This window comes from Mytilus trossulus, chromosome 12 (genome assembly GCF_036588685.1).
Source record: "Mytilus trossulus isolate FHL-02 chromosome 12, PNRI_Mtr1.1.1.hap1, whole genome shotgun sequence".
Taxonomy (NCBI): Eukaryota; Metazoa; Mollusca; class Bivalvia; order Mytilida; family Mytilidae; genus Mytilus; species Mytilus trossulus.
The window spans coordinates 50,822,940-50,840,997 of NC_086384.1; the positions used below are offsets into that span (position 1 = coordinate 50,822,940).

Genomic DNA, 18,058 nt, shown 5'->3' on the forward strand with positions numbered 1-18,058 from the left:
GCTGAGACAACATTAACATAGCAATTGAAACTGGTCATTGCTTGCTTATATGCAGTGACAAATATTTCATGCACATTATGGAATATCATCATTTAAAAACACATTGTTATGTATACACGTCTTTCATAATAATTTGTTTTTGTTTTGTGTGTTGTCTGTTCTGTTTCTTCCTTTCTTTTCTTCTATCGTATCTGTATCAATTTGGATTTAGCAATTAGTTTTTACTGAAATTCAATTCCATAATTCGTTCACCCACAATGGCAAAGTCTGCGAGAAGGGAGAAGGCATTTCTATCTTGTTCTTCTTTAAAAATACCAAGGAACGTAAAAACACTTATGGCAATAGTGAAACATTTACAAATCTTCGAATGAATTATATCCCTATCCCTATTCATACACCAAGTACAAATCAAAAGAAATGATACAGGATACTTACATACCATGCAATTAATGCATTCACCAAATGTTTGTTTATTAAATTTCTCATTATCGTTATTCAAAACTACAATACATATGCATAGACAAAATTGACTTCTGAAACATAGGATACACAGCATCAAACGATCATCGTGTGCTTTGATAAGCCAAATAATGAAATACATAAACAAAAATAAACAATACATTTATTAATTTTACCAATCAAGTTTATATTTATTTAAAATTAATTGAACATAGAAATAGTATCAGTTTCAAAGAAGCATAAACATACATATGGATCCATGGTTTATTGATTAAATATTATAGTTAAACAAAAGTATTGTACGGTGCAAGGGTGAATAGCTTGATAAATATTTAAAGAAGGGAATTAACCAAGTGATATAAATACCACTATGTGATCTGATTAGGGAAGATTCACTGTTTATATTGCAATCTTTGATCGCAAACAAGAATTGTCCCAAGTACACGGATGCCCCACTCGCACTATCATTTTCTATGTTCAGTGGACTGTGAAATTGGGGTCAAAACTTTAATATGGGATGAAAATTAGAAAGATCATATCATAGGGAACATGTGTACTAAGTTTCAAGTTGATTAGACTTCAACTTCTTCAAAAACTACCTTGATCAAAAACTTTAACCTGAAGCGAACGGACGCACAGACGGACGAACGGAGGCACAGACCAGAAAACATAATGCCCCTCTACTATCGTAGGTGGGGCATAAAAATCAGTACACATGCAATTGGTCACGAGCTAGAGGCTCATAAGAGCATGAATCACCCACATGCATGGTATTTAAAATATCCATCATTATAATCATTAGCAACAGTGCCAGCTTTTTAGCTTTTGCACTTTTTAGAATGTGACTGGGATTGATACAGACACATGTGTGAACATTTAGAATAAAGGGTCTAGTTGTTTAAGGACACTTGCGTTCGTTGTTAAACCATGATGCATGTGATCCATTGATAAAAATATCCACCAAACATTCTAAAGAATTTGAGCACCCATATCTAGACTTAAATATGCTCTATGGTCGGGTTGTTTTCTCTTTGACACATTTCCCATTTCCATTCTCAATTTGATTAAATCGGAAATTCGGAGAACAGTTTTATTTTAAAACTATCTGTAAAAATCAGTTAGAAATGGCTTGACATATCACTGATACAGAACACATGAACAGAAACATGTTAATTTTTATTTTCTGTGTTATGTTCTTTTTATATAAATATCAGTGAAAGTCAGATGACTTATAATTCTACAATTACATAATAGCTTCACGTCTAGATGATAAAATATCACAGTTTCAGCGAACAAAGGATTTTATTATCACAAAATGACAATCGAATTGCTCAAATGATCGTTCGATTCAAATTAAATTTGGTATGACGTACGGATTACGGTAGTAAATAAATGTTAAAATAACCTCATTATTACTTTTCCAATAGTTCTATTATTTAATGGACACCAGTGGATCTGTAAATTCCCACATTTAAATGATATAACTTGCAGTTCTCTTTGTTTGTAATCAATTTTCGCGGCAAAATCAGGCGCCATTAAATCGACATCAACCACGTTGAACTTTGTTTTAATGATTCCTAGTTTTGTTTATTGTTAAAATGTTATTAAGCATACCAAACGAAACCAATTCATTAGCATATTGTTGGCTTGAAATTCTATCCGGAAATCATTATGTCCTGCATAGAAGTGTCGCATTAACCAACTGCACAGTAATCTGTAAGGTACAGTACATAGCTGACAGATCAACACAAGCTTTTACAGGCATTTTACACCAAATAGTATACATATAGTATACTCGCATATTCGAGAAATAAGGTGTTGAAAATCAAATTGATATACTGTCGTCACTTGCAGACGATCAGTACCGCAGTTTTAATGCCATATATGGTGGCAGCAAAATGTGCAACTTCTATTAAATTAGGTCAATGAAAATCTTTAATTTATTTAAGCCGTTTTAGGGAATTTAGAGTAATACATCGAAAGCACGTGCAATAAAGAGATAAATTCTGGGAACTATATCTGTATGTACACATGTATTACCTGTTTAGGAATATAGCAGATTACTAGACTAAGTTCGATACATCAGGATTTCTTTTTTTATTAGAAACTTGCACGCGATGGTTACTTATGTCACGCCTGCCATGTTGCATAACATGAAAATAAGATGTGTTATGATTGCAAAAGAGACATCTCTCCACCAAAGACCAAAATGACAGAGACATTTTAACAACAAAAGGTCACCGTACGGCCTTCAACAATGAGCAAAACCCATGCCGAGTAGACTTCTACCAAAGGCCCCGAAATGACAAATGTAAAACAATTAAAACGAGTTTGTCCTTCTGTTAACTTACAAATGTCCAATTGCTAGAAACTATGTAAGTAGCATTGCCGAGATGAATTGTGGCGCTGTTGAACACATGTTTAAGCTGATGGACACATGTTTTAGCAAAGGGATCCCGTACGTTGTCATATAAACATGCATAATTATATACTAGACCAATACAAATAAAAAAATATATAGTTATCAAAGGTACCAGGATTATAATTTAGTACGCCAGACGCGCGTTTCGTCTACATAAGACATCAGTGACGCTCATATCAAAATATTTATAAAGCCAAACAATTACAAAGTTGAAGAGCATTGAGGATCCAATTTCAAAAAAGTTGTGCCAAATATAACTTGATTTTAATAACTACTAGTACACACCCGTGATATCGCGGGTCCGTGACTGAATTAAGGTATATAACTATGCGCAAGCCTTATTTAAGTATTAGTATTGTCATCTGATTAAGTCATGCCGATTATAAGATACACAGTGTTTCTCTGCTTTCAAATCTTTCTGTTTGAACCCGTCGAACTGGAACTTATCAATTATTGGTAATATTAATTATTTGGAAAACAAAAGGTCCTGGAATGGAGTATTTTTTAATCAACAACATTGTCCTATATTAGTTAAATAAAGATGAATTCTTTGATTCGCTGTTTTACGTCATGTATGTCCACTAACAAATTGAAAACTGTTCCTCATTTTTAGTCTTGTTATCTTAGAAAGTCTTACTGATTAAAATACTACAATAGGTAGCTATTTGACAAATTAGTAGTGTCAACCCTGTTATTATGACCCGTGTATATACATGTAGCATATTAACCCTGAATACACCGTTTGGTGGTGCGCCTGTCAGGTGCGGAACGTACAGATTAGGTAATAGGTAACAGGTGAATATACTATTGGTATCGGTATCGGACTCGACCCGGAACTTCTTAATTATTGGCAATATTAATTACGTGGAAAACAAAAGGGCCTGGAGTGGTGTAATTTTCAATCTACACCTTTGTACCAAATTAGTGATATATAAAGTTGAATTCTTTGATTCGTCGTTTTTACGTGATGACGGCTGAAAAATTGGACTTCGTAATTTTAGTATTATAGATACATCGATAAGCAAAAATAAATCATACTCCCTGTTTTTACCTTTCTATATTCATTTTATAAATTAGTTCTTTTTGGACCCTACAGCATGTACGTATCGTGCATGTTATGGGCATGTTTTGCAGAAATGATAAGATCTAAATTGAACCTTTTGCACTTGGGTTCATATAAAGGTAGACTTTTTATTGCTTTAAGACGTAGCAGACAATAGTTTTACATGATTACGTAGGTTCTGTACTAAAAAAGATACAAGACAAATAATCAATCGAAAGTTATAATTAAAGATAATGTCTTAAAATGGACAATTTTCTGTATTTATAAAGCAATCAAAGAAGCATCTTTTTCGTCATACACATGTCATTGGAAGGGCATAGTACTATGATCACGCCATCCACATGTGGGAGAAATGGAAGATGTCGTGTTCATTTTCATAACACCAGGAATGTGCATTCAATTTACCAACAGAACTTGTCAAAGGTCAGTTGTTCTCTCCGGGTCCTCCGTTTTCTTCCGCCTTTAGATTTGATAAGAAATCTTGAATTGATTTTATATAACATTTTTTGTGGAGATATTCAATATTTTCTGTTTTTTTCTTACAGGTGATGCCGAATCCTAACGTCTACCTAAAACGTTATTCTAACTCATATGCAGAAAGATACAAAAAGGGACGACAAAGACAGAGACCTTCCAAAGAGAAATCGAGCAGACGATTGCATGGTTCTGAAGAGGATCTTGTTAAAACCGGAAGTGAAGACGGGGATGATTTGGATATAGAAAAACAAATAGAACTTGCTAGAAAAGCACGACCTAAACGAGCTGAAAGACAAAAACAAATCATGAAAGACGAATTATTTAATACGAAACAGCGGAACAATTACGCCATTAACAATAAAGAGAATAAACAGGAATTTTATAGACCGCGGAATAGAACCGCTGAAGAACCAAAGCATGTATATAAAAAATCATTATCGCCAGTGTCAAATAAAAGTTTTCCATTGAGAGGTGTTCCAATGCAACCTTATGTGTATTCTCCTAGTTCCAAAAATGGAGGTGTTCCAATGCAACCTTATGTGTACCCTCCAAGTGCCAAAAATGGAGATGTTCCAATGCAAGCTTATGTGTACCCTCCTAGTGCCACAAATGGAGAAATTCACTTCTCGCCAAAATTTTTCAATATGTATCAGGTGCAAGAAAACATACACGAAAATGAACTTCAAGAAACAACTTTTGTTAAAAACGATGAAATTGAAGAAGTAAGAAACGGTGCTAAAAGTTATGAACAAATGAGAGAAGAAGCTAGAAGCAAACGAATTTCAATTTTAACTCGTGCTGAAAAAATGGTAGAAAATATATCGCGGAGTGATCAGTATTCGACTGATGACGAAATCAAAATTGACAAGCCAAAACATCGACGTAAGAAACATAACAAAAGGGAAGAGAAAAGCCGAACGGAGGCAAAATTTATTCAAACAAAAGATATTTCATCTTCCAGTGACGAGGATAAATATGTTCTAGTTAAGACAACTGTGTCACCAGAACCACCAGAAAATGTTAATCTGGAGCTTCCAAGATTTATACAGCCAAGTGAATATCAATCGAATGTCTCGCTGCACTCGAATGAAAAGGTAAGTTTCATTTACTATATGTTTATGTGATATTCCTTCAAATCAAAATGTCCTTCTATTTTATCTATATAAATCGCTAGAAGAGATATTTCTGTACTATTCTAAAAGCAGTGTGATAAGTATAAGCAATACAATATTTTCTCAGTTGTATGTGTGTATTATATATATATATACCATCACTGATTTCTCGCGACTGCTTTTTCGTTAATCTTATGTCACATACATCCCAATTATCCCTGGTAATGTAGTATTTACATTAACAAGTCATATTCATGGTCATTGCGCATCACCGGTACTGACATAAATATTGTAGACAAGGCAACGACCAATTATTTTGAATTCAACCCAGAAATATCATTTCTTCCTGCCTGCAAAATGTCGAGGGTTTTTACCGGGTACTCCGTTTTCCTCCACCAATAAAACATGGCCGCCACGATAGAGGCAAGCGTTTTAAGAATAGATTTAATACATCACCGAACCAATTATTTGGATGATAATAAAACATGATTTTTCAAAAGGTCATAACCCAAGTCAATATACTTTTATTGCAGTCGAGGCTATATCTTTGCCAAAATAAGAAGCAAACGAAAATCACTGAGAACACAAGTTTTAAACATCACTCTACGAAACATAATAAAAAAGATCGAAAGATTAAGCAACACGAATCCCATTCAGGATCTCTGGATGTGTACGCAGATCCTGTTCTATAAATGGTATCAGTCGTGTTAAAGATGGCAGATACATTAATATATTTTGACAACTTGCCACTTGAACTTCAAGGCACTTGTCAATCAAAGAACCATTCAATTTATCAAAGTTGGGCGAAAGATACAAAAGGGACATGTCATCCACACTTATAAGTGGTAAATGAACTGACAACGTCAATGGCTTAAAAAAGAAAAATACCAACAGACAAACAATTATAGTACACAAAACATAAGAGGGATAACTAAAGACCGAGCAACACGAACCCATCCAAAAACTGTATGGGTGATCTCAGCACTTAACATTTTTGATTGATTTTTTTTGTTTCAACGCCACTTTTAAGCACCGCATTTAGTTGTTATTGGTGGAGGAAACAGGAGTGCCCGGAGAAAACCACCGACCTTCGACAGGAAAACCGACAATCCTAGTTAATTAAGATTGGAGTCGAGTGCACCCGCTCGAGCGGGGTTCGAACTCACAACCTCAGACTTACCAGTGATTACAGAAGTAGCTACTTAGACCACTCGGTCACCAAGCGGCCCCAAGCTCTTAGGAATACATTCACAAAACAATGTATATATACTATATAATAGGTCAATTATTTAACTTAATGACGTATTATATTGCCAATGTGATAATTCCATGTACTGATAGTCTTCAAACAAGAGGCACTCATAAGAAATATCTTTTCAAACGAAATTCGTTTTACTTCAGAAATCCGTAATTTCTCAATATGTGACCGATACAGATTTGCCTATTGAGGTATGTACGGCGTGGAGTGTTGTTTGGTTTGATAACTAGCAGATGCAGATGTATTTAGAATGTTTAGATATTAGTAGTGTATGTGTAACATCCCCTAAATCTGTTAAACCTGCATTTAGATTTCAATTATTTTTTACCAGAGTGCCCAGAAATTTTTACTCAGTATAAAAGTTATCATTTTTTTCATTGTTGAAGCTTACAATGCATGGTTCCAGTTTTGTAGTTCTTTGTTCAATGATCATTGTTTTTGTTTTTTAAGTATTTAGACATAACTGCCATTTCCCCAGTAATTTGATAAGTTATTTAAGCAATTTTAAAGACCTTTTTTACTTTCGGATAAAATTTTAAGGTCATCGGCAAACAAAAGATTCCTATATTAGAATTTAATATTCTCAAGGGTTTTGAACCTTTATGGTCAAAAATTTCAACTATGTCATTAATAAATAAATTGAGGAGTGTGGGACTAACAACGTCCCCTTGTTTTACTCCTCGGTCAATTGGAAAGAATCACGAATGTTTATCATTATATTTTAAAGATGCTTCAGTATGAATAAACTGTTGTTTTATTATTTAAAACTTTAAATCAAACAAGATGGTCAAATGAATTATTTTGATGTCTTATGATTTATTAAATCACAATAATCTTCATATCTAGATATACATGTAGTGACTGTCGTTTTCGTTTCAATTTAAGATATATATGATATTTGTTTCTGCGATTCGCAGTTCTAGAATTGTTCTTTTTCACCCCTCTCTCGTCTTTGTTTCTTTCTTCTGAATTGTGAAACGAATGTACTAGATTTTGACCTGGAAATGTTTGTTTTTATGTAATATTGCTTGTCTGTTTATATCAAAAGGTATGTCAAATATTTGACCGGAACAAATTATAATAAGTTCGTTCAAGATAATAATTGGGTACTCGAGTACAAAAAGAGTCCTATGATTTTATTGTTATATTTTAAAAGTACAACACAATCATGATCGCTGAATGTAAAATTACATATAATATATATATTTGTAGTTCGTACATGTAGTACATTTGGCTAGAACTTTTACACTGACCAGTGCAGATGTATAATGTTAAAAAAAATGTTCATTGTAAAACTGTTTCATTGATAACAGAATATTGTAAAATTGCGCTTTTAAGCTCTGGGTTATAGATGGATTTTCTCACTCATTGGCGTCTACCTCAAGTCCGCTTTTGACCATAATTATAAACACATACGTACGGTGACCTATAGTTGTTAATGTTTGTGTCATTTTGGTATTTTGTGGGTAGTTGTCTCATTGGCAATCATACCACATCTTCTTATTTATACATAACAATAAATACAGCAATCTCTCTAAATGGACATGTATGTCCAATAACTAAAAGGGCATATAGTTTTACCCCTTTACGACTGTCCACCCCATTATTAGTCTGTATGTAGTTATTCCACATAGCTTCTCCTACAGATTGAATGTTAGGAAGTTTTCACTTCTCTGGCTGTTTGCTCTTTTTGGAGATAAGTGAGCTTTGTCATATTTGGAGTATGAACTTGCATAAGAGGTACAAAGCCCTTAGCATAACATATACCGACATATATCTACCCCCATGTTCAAATTTGTATATTTTGAAATAGAACTCTGCATTTGTGGGGGCATCAATTGTGTCTCCAAGACACAATATTATCGCAATACAAAGATCTACATTGAGTCGGTAATAATACAGTTATTTCAGAGTGGATTGTGGGGCATCAATTTGTCTAGTTTTTTTTGTCTTTTATTAGTCTTCACTGAACATTGTTTTTCTTTTGTTTTGTTTGTTTTTCTCGTACACAGAAACTTTAATTGAAATCTTAGCGTAGGAAATTGCAAGTTTCCCAATACTTTGACTTTGTAATTTTCACTTGTGGCGAGGTATTCACGCTTCGATCTTTATTGACAACGATTTCTCGTTTACATGCTGATGCTTGATGGTACTATTCAAAATCGGCAGCCAGCATCATCCATCCCTAAAATAAATCCGCCCTCATATAGTCGAGGTCACAAATAATTGAACCCGTTTCTTGACCGCTCTATCTGCAAATTTTACATAACTTTGATAGAGAATTGCTTATATAAATCTATGTTCGAAATTGTATGAATACAAATTCACATCTTATTCAACGTTTTTCTGATACAATGTATATATTTCTTTTCAAACATTTATAGTTCTACAATAGCATTGTTTGCACGATAGCATGGTACTAGTTTAAACCCCCCAACAGTACGCTACGTTTTGTGTGCCCGATGTATTATAAAGGTTGTCGAAATAATAATAAATACCATTGTTATATTGAGGTTATTTGACTTACCTTCAGCACTTCCTGTCCAGTAAAGATTTGTTTCACGTATCCAGAATGTCTTATAGAAATGTGAATAATTCCTCTCAAACTCAAAACCGGAAGCTACTTGTGTGCTCAACAATACCTTAAAAATCTAACATCTATAAAACATCTCCGTAACCTCTAAAATTGTCATTTATTAAATATTACAACTTAGAATGGACGATAAGTTCTAGAGAAAAAAGGATTTTAAAGTGAAAAAGATTTGAATTTGAATATTATTTCATGAGACAGTCGTAGAATCAATACTTCTTGTAACCAAATAGAGGGAAAATGAAAAATAAAATCAGCCATAGCAAAACGAAAACAGACATAACAAATGCTGCAAAAAAAGATGCAGAAACCACCATTGATAATAATATACCACAATCCAGTTCTAAAGACAAAGAATTGCAAAATGAAAGGGCGACAGCTAGCCAGATGAAAAATGTCAAAGACAATTCAAAACTGAAGAAAGGAAGACAAAAACCTGTTAAAGCCGTGGATAAATATCAACCAAATGAATATCAAGTATTGCATTGTGGAGAATACTTGGTAAGGGTGTTAAAGGGAAGTAGAAACACACGCAGGTCAGCAGAACGTAGAATTGGCGTCAAAAAATTGCCGCGCAGTAAAGGTCAAATATCAGATGAAAAGGAGGCTCCACAAAACTGTATTGAAAAGGGTATGGATGCCAATGTTCATGGTGAAATGAACCAACTAGATACAAACCATAGTGCCAATCTAAATGTAGGAAATACTATAAATGGCGGCGACAATGGAATAATTGATTCTAAACAAAATAGAGAGAAGAACAAGAAAAGTAATGAACAGAAAAATAGTTCACACACAAAATCAAATGTAGAAAACAATGACTCGCAAATAGTGATGAACACTATCGATAAATCTTCTGATCTAAAGAATAAGAAACATACAAAGATTAAGAATAATACAACAGACAGTGGAACACATGTAAAGAATAGTAGGAAAATCGGAAGTAACGAAACTAGACCCGAAGAAGGAAAAACGAAATTGTCGCTTACCAATTTAGAAAGGGTGATCGACAAAGCCATCTTGGAGCAAAATACTTTATCTCAAACCAGCAGAAAGGTATCCAATGAAGAGCTTTTGAATGATATTCTTCAAGACCCTACAACACCAGCAGTATATAAAAAACGAATTTTACAAGCACTGAATGAAAAATATCTCGGATTAAAACAGTTTCAAACTTTTTCGTCTGCGAATCATTGCAAAATTTTACCTTCAGATAAAACCGATACTACACCAATGTGGCAGAGTACATACAATGTAAAATCTTCACCCATGACAAGTGACAATTCTTGGATCCGGACACAATCACGTCGACATATATCTAGAGGTATGTCAATATCACGTAACAAAATTAAGCGACCACTGCCACGAATTGTTCGTCAAAGTAATAAAACTCCAAGAGAATTGAGAGTACCACCGACATTCAGAAGACCTTCTACATTCGGACACAGCAAGATGTCAAAAAGCACACAAACTAATTTGTTGATACTAGACAGGAGACATACTTTTACAAGATCTCCGACATTCAGTGGTACACAGCTGAATAGTCCCTTCTCAGATCTTCCTGCGTCTAAATTTTCCACGGGAAATCGATATTTATATCATCGGCCCAATAATTTTGCTTTAACAAGTAACGAAATTAATAACAATTTACAAAGTTATCATTTGAATGAGTACAATCGCCTCGAAGATGATGAAATTAATTACAACCAAAAACATATAGCAATTGGCGATGTGTTTTCCTCTCATAGAAGGACATATAATAATTTGATGTCAGCAAGGCCAAAACAAATCGGGTCTTCAAGAATTTCCGACGCATGGATAAAATCCGACCGATATGAGGACGAGAGGGAAATTTTATGGCGTACACGACAGGTTGGTTTTTATTTTCATCTTCATTTACACGTACATTGTACATGTAGTATCGTTATTAAAAGAGAGACAACTCAAAATGATATTAATGCATTTCAGTATGACGAAATGTTATAATTAATATATTCCTTTTTATAATTTAACATAATTTTCGTTCATAAAACAATAAATATTCATCAAGCTAATTAATAATTTAAAACAAATATAAACACAGTAAAACGTTTATAAATCATACGCTTCCAGACTTTAAAAAAATACTCATGCCAAATTCATTCAAAGATCTCGTTTGTTTTGTTTATTGAATTTATACTTTGTGAAAGCACGCCTCGTGAAAAGGAAAATGTAATATTAAAAACTGACCTTTAGTTTGATTGTTTATGCTTCAATCATTATTAATTGTATAGACTTATGTCGATTTAACTCTCTGACAAAGATATATTACTGTATGTACTGTTGATGTTGATATAATTGTATACCTATAAACTTAACTTGAAACTCTATAGTTAACTTTACTTACTCGGATTTCAACAAAACGATTTTACTTGAACCATTAGAGTTAACCCCTCGTATCCTGGTTCCAACCCTAACCGAGCAAGGGTTCAACTCGAGAAACTCTTGTATGACGTCAAACCAATGAGAATATTTTATTTTTTTATGCTAGGTCAGGGCCTTACCCTAGAGTTGTTAAGAGTTGTACCGAATATCAACTATAGTGCGTTCACGTGATAATCTATAATCTCTGATGTCGATTGAAAAGTGTCAAGTAAGCTCGGCCATAGACTTTGGTAATAAATGCCGAGTTCACTTGAAACTCTCAGAGTTAACTTTACTTACTCGGATTTCAACAAACGAGCCAGGGGTATAACTCGAGAAACTCTTGAATGACGTCAAACCAATGAGAATATTTTATTTTTTATGCTAGGTCAGGGCCTTACCCTAGAGTTACTTAGATTTGTTCCGAATTTCAACTCTTCACGTACTAATCTATTAACTCTGAAGTAGATGAAGAATTTCAAGTGAACTCGGCCAAAGATATACATACTAGCTCAATGACGTATACCTTGGCCTCATCTCTTTATTGTCATTCTTAGTAGTTAGACCAATCACATTTAATTGGTTTGGCGTTTATAAGCCAGTTAAAGTCTATATATATGATATAGATATATATAACAAGTCTAAAAGAATACAACATCACCAAAAACACAATAAAACGAACAATATGTTAGATATTTCGGATAACAGATATCCTTCTTCGGTAATTGCACGATGAAAAATGAATCATGTCAATTCAAATTAAGACTCTATCAAAATCTTGATTTATACAATTTAAGCGAACGCTGGAACAATTTTAAAATTTTCAAACACACCGCAAAGACTACAAAAATATGCCAAAAATAAAAAAAGTTATTTACGATGTGAACTGGCACAACTCTAAATTCCCAAAGGTGTTGACAGTTGAGATGTTAAACAACTGCGTGGAAATACAGTCCCAATAAACAGTCCTGACCGATCTAAACTGGTATGATATTTAAAATATGACAACGGTAGGGCAGTTGCATCAGAGACTGCGTATTTAAACATCTAAAAAATAAAGTAATTTGATGATAAGAAAATTGAGTAATAAATGTTTACTAAGGTTAAGTAATAGAACGTGGCTGCGAACTTACACATCCTTACCAACTGTAATCAAAACTTATATAATTCAAAAATTCCTGAAAGTGTAAGGGTCCAGTACGGAAGCCGTAGTAACTGGCCACAAGTGATGACAGGAAATTAGTGATGGTAGGAAAAATGAGTGACTCTTCTATGTTTTTTCATTAATGCCCTCTGGGGAAACTGTCCTCAGCTTTCTTATCCAAAAACTTTCCCGAGCAAGTCTGTCGGCCTTTGACCAATCCTCGTTGTGATCTATGATAGTGATGGTAAGTTTTTTAAGATCAGCTTGGGCATGCCCATGTGATCTTAAATGACGACTTACGGGGAGGTCGGGCTTGCATGTGTAGTCGCTACGATGACCATTTTTTTTTTAATTATATAAGTTTTGATTACAGTTGGTAAGGATGTGTAAGTACGCAGCCACGTTCTATTACTTAACCTTAGTAAACATTTATTACTCAATTTTCTTATCATCAAATTACTTTATTTTTTAGATGTTTAAATACGCAGTCTCTGATGCAACTGCCCTACCGTTGTCATATTTTAAATATCATACCAGTTTAGATCGGTCAGGACTGTTTATTGGGACTGTATTTCCACGCAGTTGTTTAACATCTCAACTGTCAACACCTTTGGGAATTTAGAGTTGTGCCAGTTCACATCGTAAATAACTTTTTTTATTTTTGGCATATTTTTGTAGTCTTTGCGGTGTGTTTGAAAATTTTAAAATTGTTCCAGCGTTCGCTTAAATTGTATAAATCAAGATTTTGATAGAGTCTTAATTTGAATTGACATGATTCATTTTTCATCGTGCAATTACCGAAGAAGGATATCTGTTATCCGAAATATCTAACATATTGTTCGTTTTATTGTGTTTTTGGTGATGTTGTATTCTTTTAGACTTGTTATATATTATATTATGTAGTGTACTGCATCATGTTTATATGATCCATCGCCCCGTAAGATTTATCGTTGACTATTTATTCAGTCATTTGATATAGATATATGATATATATGATATAGATATGATTTACAACCCCTTGTAAAAATGTACTAGACTAAGCAATTGTCGGAACATGTACATTTGTTTTGGTTATTATTGCCCCTTGATTTCGTTTTATCATTCCTATTGCTGCCATCTAATCTCTCTTTTTTATACCAGCAGATGTATGTGGTATATGTGCCTACGAGTGTTAACTGGCAAGCTTTATGATATAGAACAAAATTGTCATCTCACTTCTTCTAGCCAAAAGTGACTACTTTGTACTCTTTTTAGGTCCCTTGCTTTTTATTTTTTAAGTTTTGATTGTGTCGGATGAAGGAAATTCCATAAAGCCTAATTGACGCATCAAATTTATTTTATGTTTTTATTTTTATTCACGTGATATCGTCATAACACTGTGTAATTCGGCACCTAATAGTTGTAAATGTTATTCATTAGTTACGAAATTCAACCCTTTAACTTGTTTTAAAATGAAATTAAGATTTAGTTTTGATAGCAAAGAAATCAATGCTTTTTTTGGATAACATTGAATGTTTACCTCTAGGCAAACTAAATGACCTTACGAACTGAAAAGGTATTTATCGTTCCGTGTTTATCATGATTTATAAACAATAACTCCTGAATATATATTGTATAACTATTATTCAATGGAAGAAAGTAAACTACATTTTATTAGTATATTAACACTTTCGTATTTCCCCAAGATGGTAGTAAACTCACCTATTGCCTGATATTTTGATTTTCGGGACATTTCCATGGAGATTTGTACATTTGTTTCTTAATTAACTTTGGAGTTCTTTGTGATTAAATATTAATGACACCAATATAATAAGGCGTTATGTAAAGGAACTTTTGAAGGATTGTTCAACTATTCTTGAGAAAAATAGTCGGTAAAATCTAGAGAAAAAATATCATAGCTTAAATTTGCGCGGCTATAAAATGTACGGACATTATTCTTATTACTTAAAATCCGGATAGAAGTTCAATTTCCGGATAGTTTTAAATTTGTTAAAAAAAAAGGCAAAGTGAAAATGTATTCCTATTCAAATAATGAAATAGATAGGAGATTCTCATATGCAAGTTCAGTACACAGTTTTAAGAGAAACCAGTCACAATCAAGCTTGATTTCGTCAAAAGATACACGTCGACTCTCTACAGTTAGAGGTATGAAAAGACCTCTTCAACAAGTTAAACAAAACCATGAACTGAACGGAATTGCGGATACGGAATGTGAAAAAATGTCGGCTGAGTCACAATCTGGAGATTCTATTCCGGAGTCTGCGAGTAAGATGATTCCTGATACTAAAAAAATACCAGAGAACTATAATACAGAAATAGGACTGGTATGTTAATTATTGCATTAAAAAAAAAAAGAAGAATTTCGGAGAAATTGTCTTTTTGATGGAATTTTCGTCCTTTTTAAGTGTAACAGTTTATTAACTTTAGCAAACGTTTTTATCTTATTCTTTCACTAACTTATTTAAAGATATAAACTGTGCAATAAAACATATCTATATTTACAAACTAGATTGTTTGTAAAATTTTTGTTTTTCAAATTAATTGTAAATTCGTTGACGCTAGAATTAATGAAAAATAAAGAGGTTTTTATTTCATAAACATTCAAATAATAACCTGATTTTATTGATCTTTCAAAAGTTGAAAGAATATGGTTAATATACATGTATACTAGACGTGATTATAGTTTTAAATCCCATCAACGATATTTCAAGTAAATAGATATCCCTTTTGTAAGAAAAACATCCTACGAAACAAGAATAGGACTCTTTGAGTTATTTGCTTGATGTTTTATTTGAGTTATTTGCTGTTTGTTTACTTGGATTTTGAACTTGTATTTGTCACAAACTTACATAAATGTATTTAGTTTGAATTGAATTGAATTGTTAAACTGTGTTCTAATCCGTAACCTGTGCTTTATTCGTACCTTTTTTTGTATGCGGACACATTTTTCTCACCAGTTTTTGCTATTAACGTTTTATAGCTGCACGCATTGGAGAGGCCTTAAATAACAATTTTGTAGCAAGTATTTCATGAACATTATAAAAGAGAACAACCAATAATCAATCTGTTAATAAAAACGGCAGTAATGATTGACGGGAACTTTGGATCCCAACTCGAATAATAAGGCATTTTCGAAAGAGTGTGTCTTTCGATAGGTCATTTCCGGACTCTCAAACCAGTTAAATTGAAACAAAATCAGTAAAAAGAAAGATAAACTAAATTGATTTTTTAAGAAAAATGTTTTATATATTAAGTTATAATGTCAAATAAATTATCTTGAGAAAATCAACCCCCCTAAAAAAGGTATGCGCCAAAAACAAAACACCTTATACCCCCCCTAAAAAAGGGTATGCGCCAAAAACAAAACGCTTTATACCCCCCCCCCCCCCTAAAAAAAGGTATGCGCCAAAAACAAAACACTTTCTACCCCCCTCAAAAAAAAACAACAAAAAAAACAAAAACAAAAATCAAAAACTAAACAACACAAAAAAAACAACAACAAAATAAAAAAAATAGTAAAATAGAAAAAAAAGCATAACAAAACAACGACAAAATAAAACCAAAACAACATCAAATGATAAGCTTCACACTGCTAATTTAGTACTATTCGATTAACCATTCTAGTCGTTATCAGAAATTCGATTTGAATAGTCACGATTAGCTGCTGCTTAATAGAAAACCAAACCGCAATATAAACTGCATAATATTATTATAACGTTTATGCCGACTTTGTTGATCCATATTAAAATTATAAATAATGAATAGTTTTAAGACAACTGGGAAAAAGAAAATGGATTCATCATTTTAAAATATGGAGTTCGTCGAATTTTATTCAAATAATAAAAAAAAAATGACTAACACTGTAAAATAACATTATAATAAAAGACGAGGATTATCGAGAGATATTATTTTGAAACTATGCATAAAAGGAGTATTCGATCAGATTATGAAGTTCGGTACGGACCCCTACCATTGGACTATTTTGAATCGGAAGATTTGGTTGATTATAAGGGTCTGGATTTGGTAGATTATGAAGGTATATATGGCCCAACAGTGACCACGGACTATGATATATCTTATGAAAGAAGGAGACCATATTATTATACATCTGCACGAGGAGATTATGTCTCTCCTGTAAGCACAGATGACTCGGCTATATCTAACTTGTATAGACAAAGGTATATGGTTTTACCAAATATTAGGGTAAGCATTAGACAATAACATTTATTTTTTCCTTAAATTATTGTTTATTTTGTTAGCTATTTCATGATAGATATACTTATAACATAAAAAAAACTTTTTGAATGGGTAGTTTTTGGTACGTCATCTCGTGTTTTTTTGTTTTTTTTTTTGTTTTTTTTTTTATAGATATTGTAAAAAGGGGTGACATGAAACGAAAGTTGGGAGTGTACTTTGGTATTTGGTGGATATTTGTTGCATTGGTAATCATACCACATCTCCTTGTTAATATGTACATGTATCTAAATCGTCCAGTTAAAACAGTTTTAATTCAGCTATGTTGGAACAGAGTTTAACAAATAAACGTAATTATATAGATAAATAAATTTACGATTTGTAAAGTGTTGAAACCTTACTCATTACAGAAAGTAGAGGTTGAATTACTTTACTATGCATGGTAACCTATCCCGTTCATTGCTGATTGGATAACGCAACAAATTCCCAGAAGGCAACTGAACAGTTCCCGTTTCTAACAATAGTTACCCGGACAATGGGAATACAGTATTGGATTTGTTTGGGGAAGACATTGATCCTTGAATTAGCACGTTCTTTTGACTTCATAAATAATAAAAAAGAAGTTTATTACCTTGTTTACAAAAAATCAATTGTAATTAACAAGTATAGCTTTATGGGAATTTGTTTCTTTCAATTATTTTTGTTTCTGGTAACTCAATTTCTACTGTATTTGTGGTTTCTTTTATTTGCTTAATTAAAATAGATACAAATTGAATAAAATTCTGGCATGCTTTGCTCATGTTCTATAGTTAAACAGTAGCGTACACGATTTTTCCATGTGCAATTCCAAAGCAGTAATTATTTTGCGACTGTTATTTATAATTTGTCTCTCAGGTTCACATATTTCCTTTTTCCATTTCTCAATTTTATTTCAAA

The 18,058-nt window shown here is 32.9% G+C and overlaps 1 protein-coding gene across 2 annotated transcripts in view; it reads left to right on the top strand.

The window, feature by feature from the left end:
• LOC134692781 (echinoderm microtubule-associated protein-like 2) overlaps positions 1-18,058 on the top strand; it is a 60,719-nt gene that overhangs the window by 12,706 nt on the left and 29,955 nt on the right. The window contains exon 2 of one of the 2 annotated variants that reach the window (XM_063553311.1): positions 4,490-5,515. In XM_063553311.1, coding sequence (XP_063409381.1) covers positions 4,490-5,515 — 1,026 coding nt within the window. Of the gene's footprint in view, positions 1-4,489; positions 5,516-14,729; positions 15,253-18,058 lie in introns of those variants that run through there. The other variant, XM_063553312.1, reaches the window with a different exon arrangement.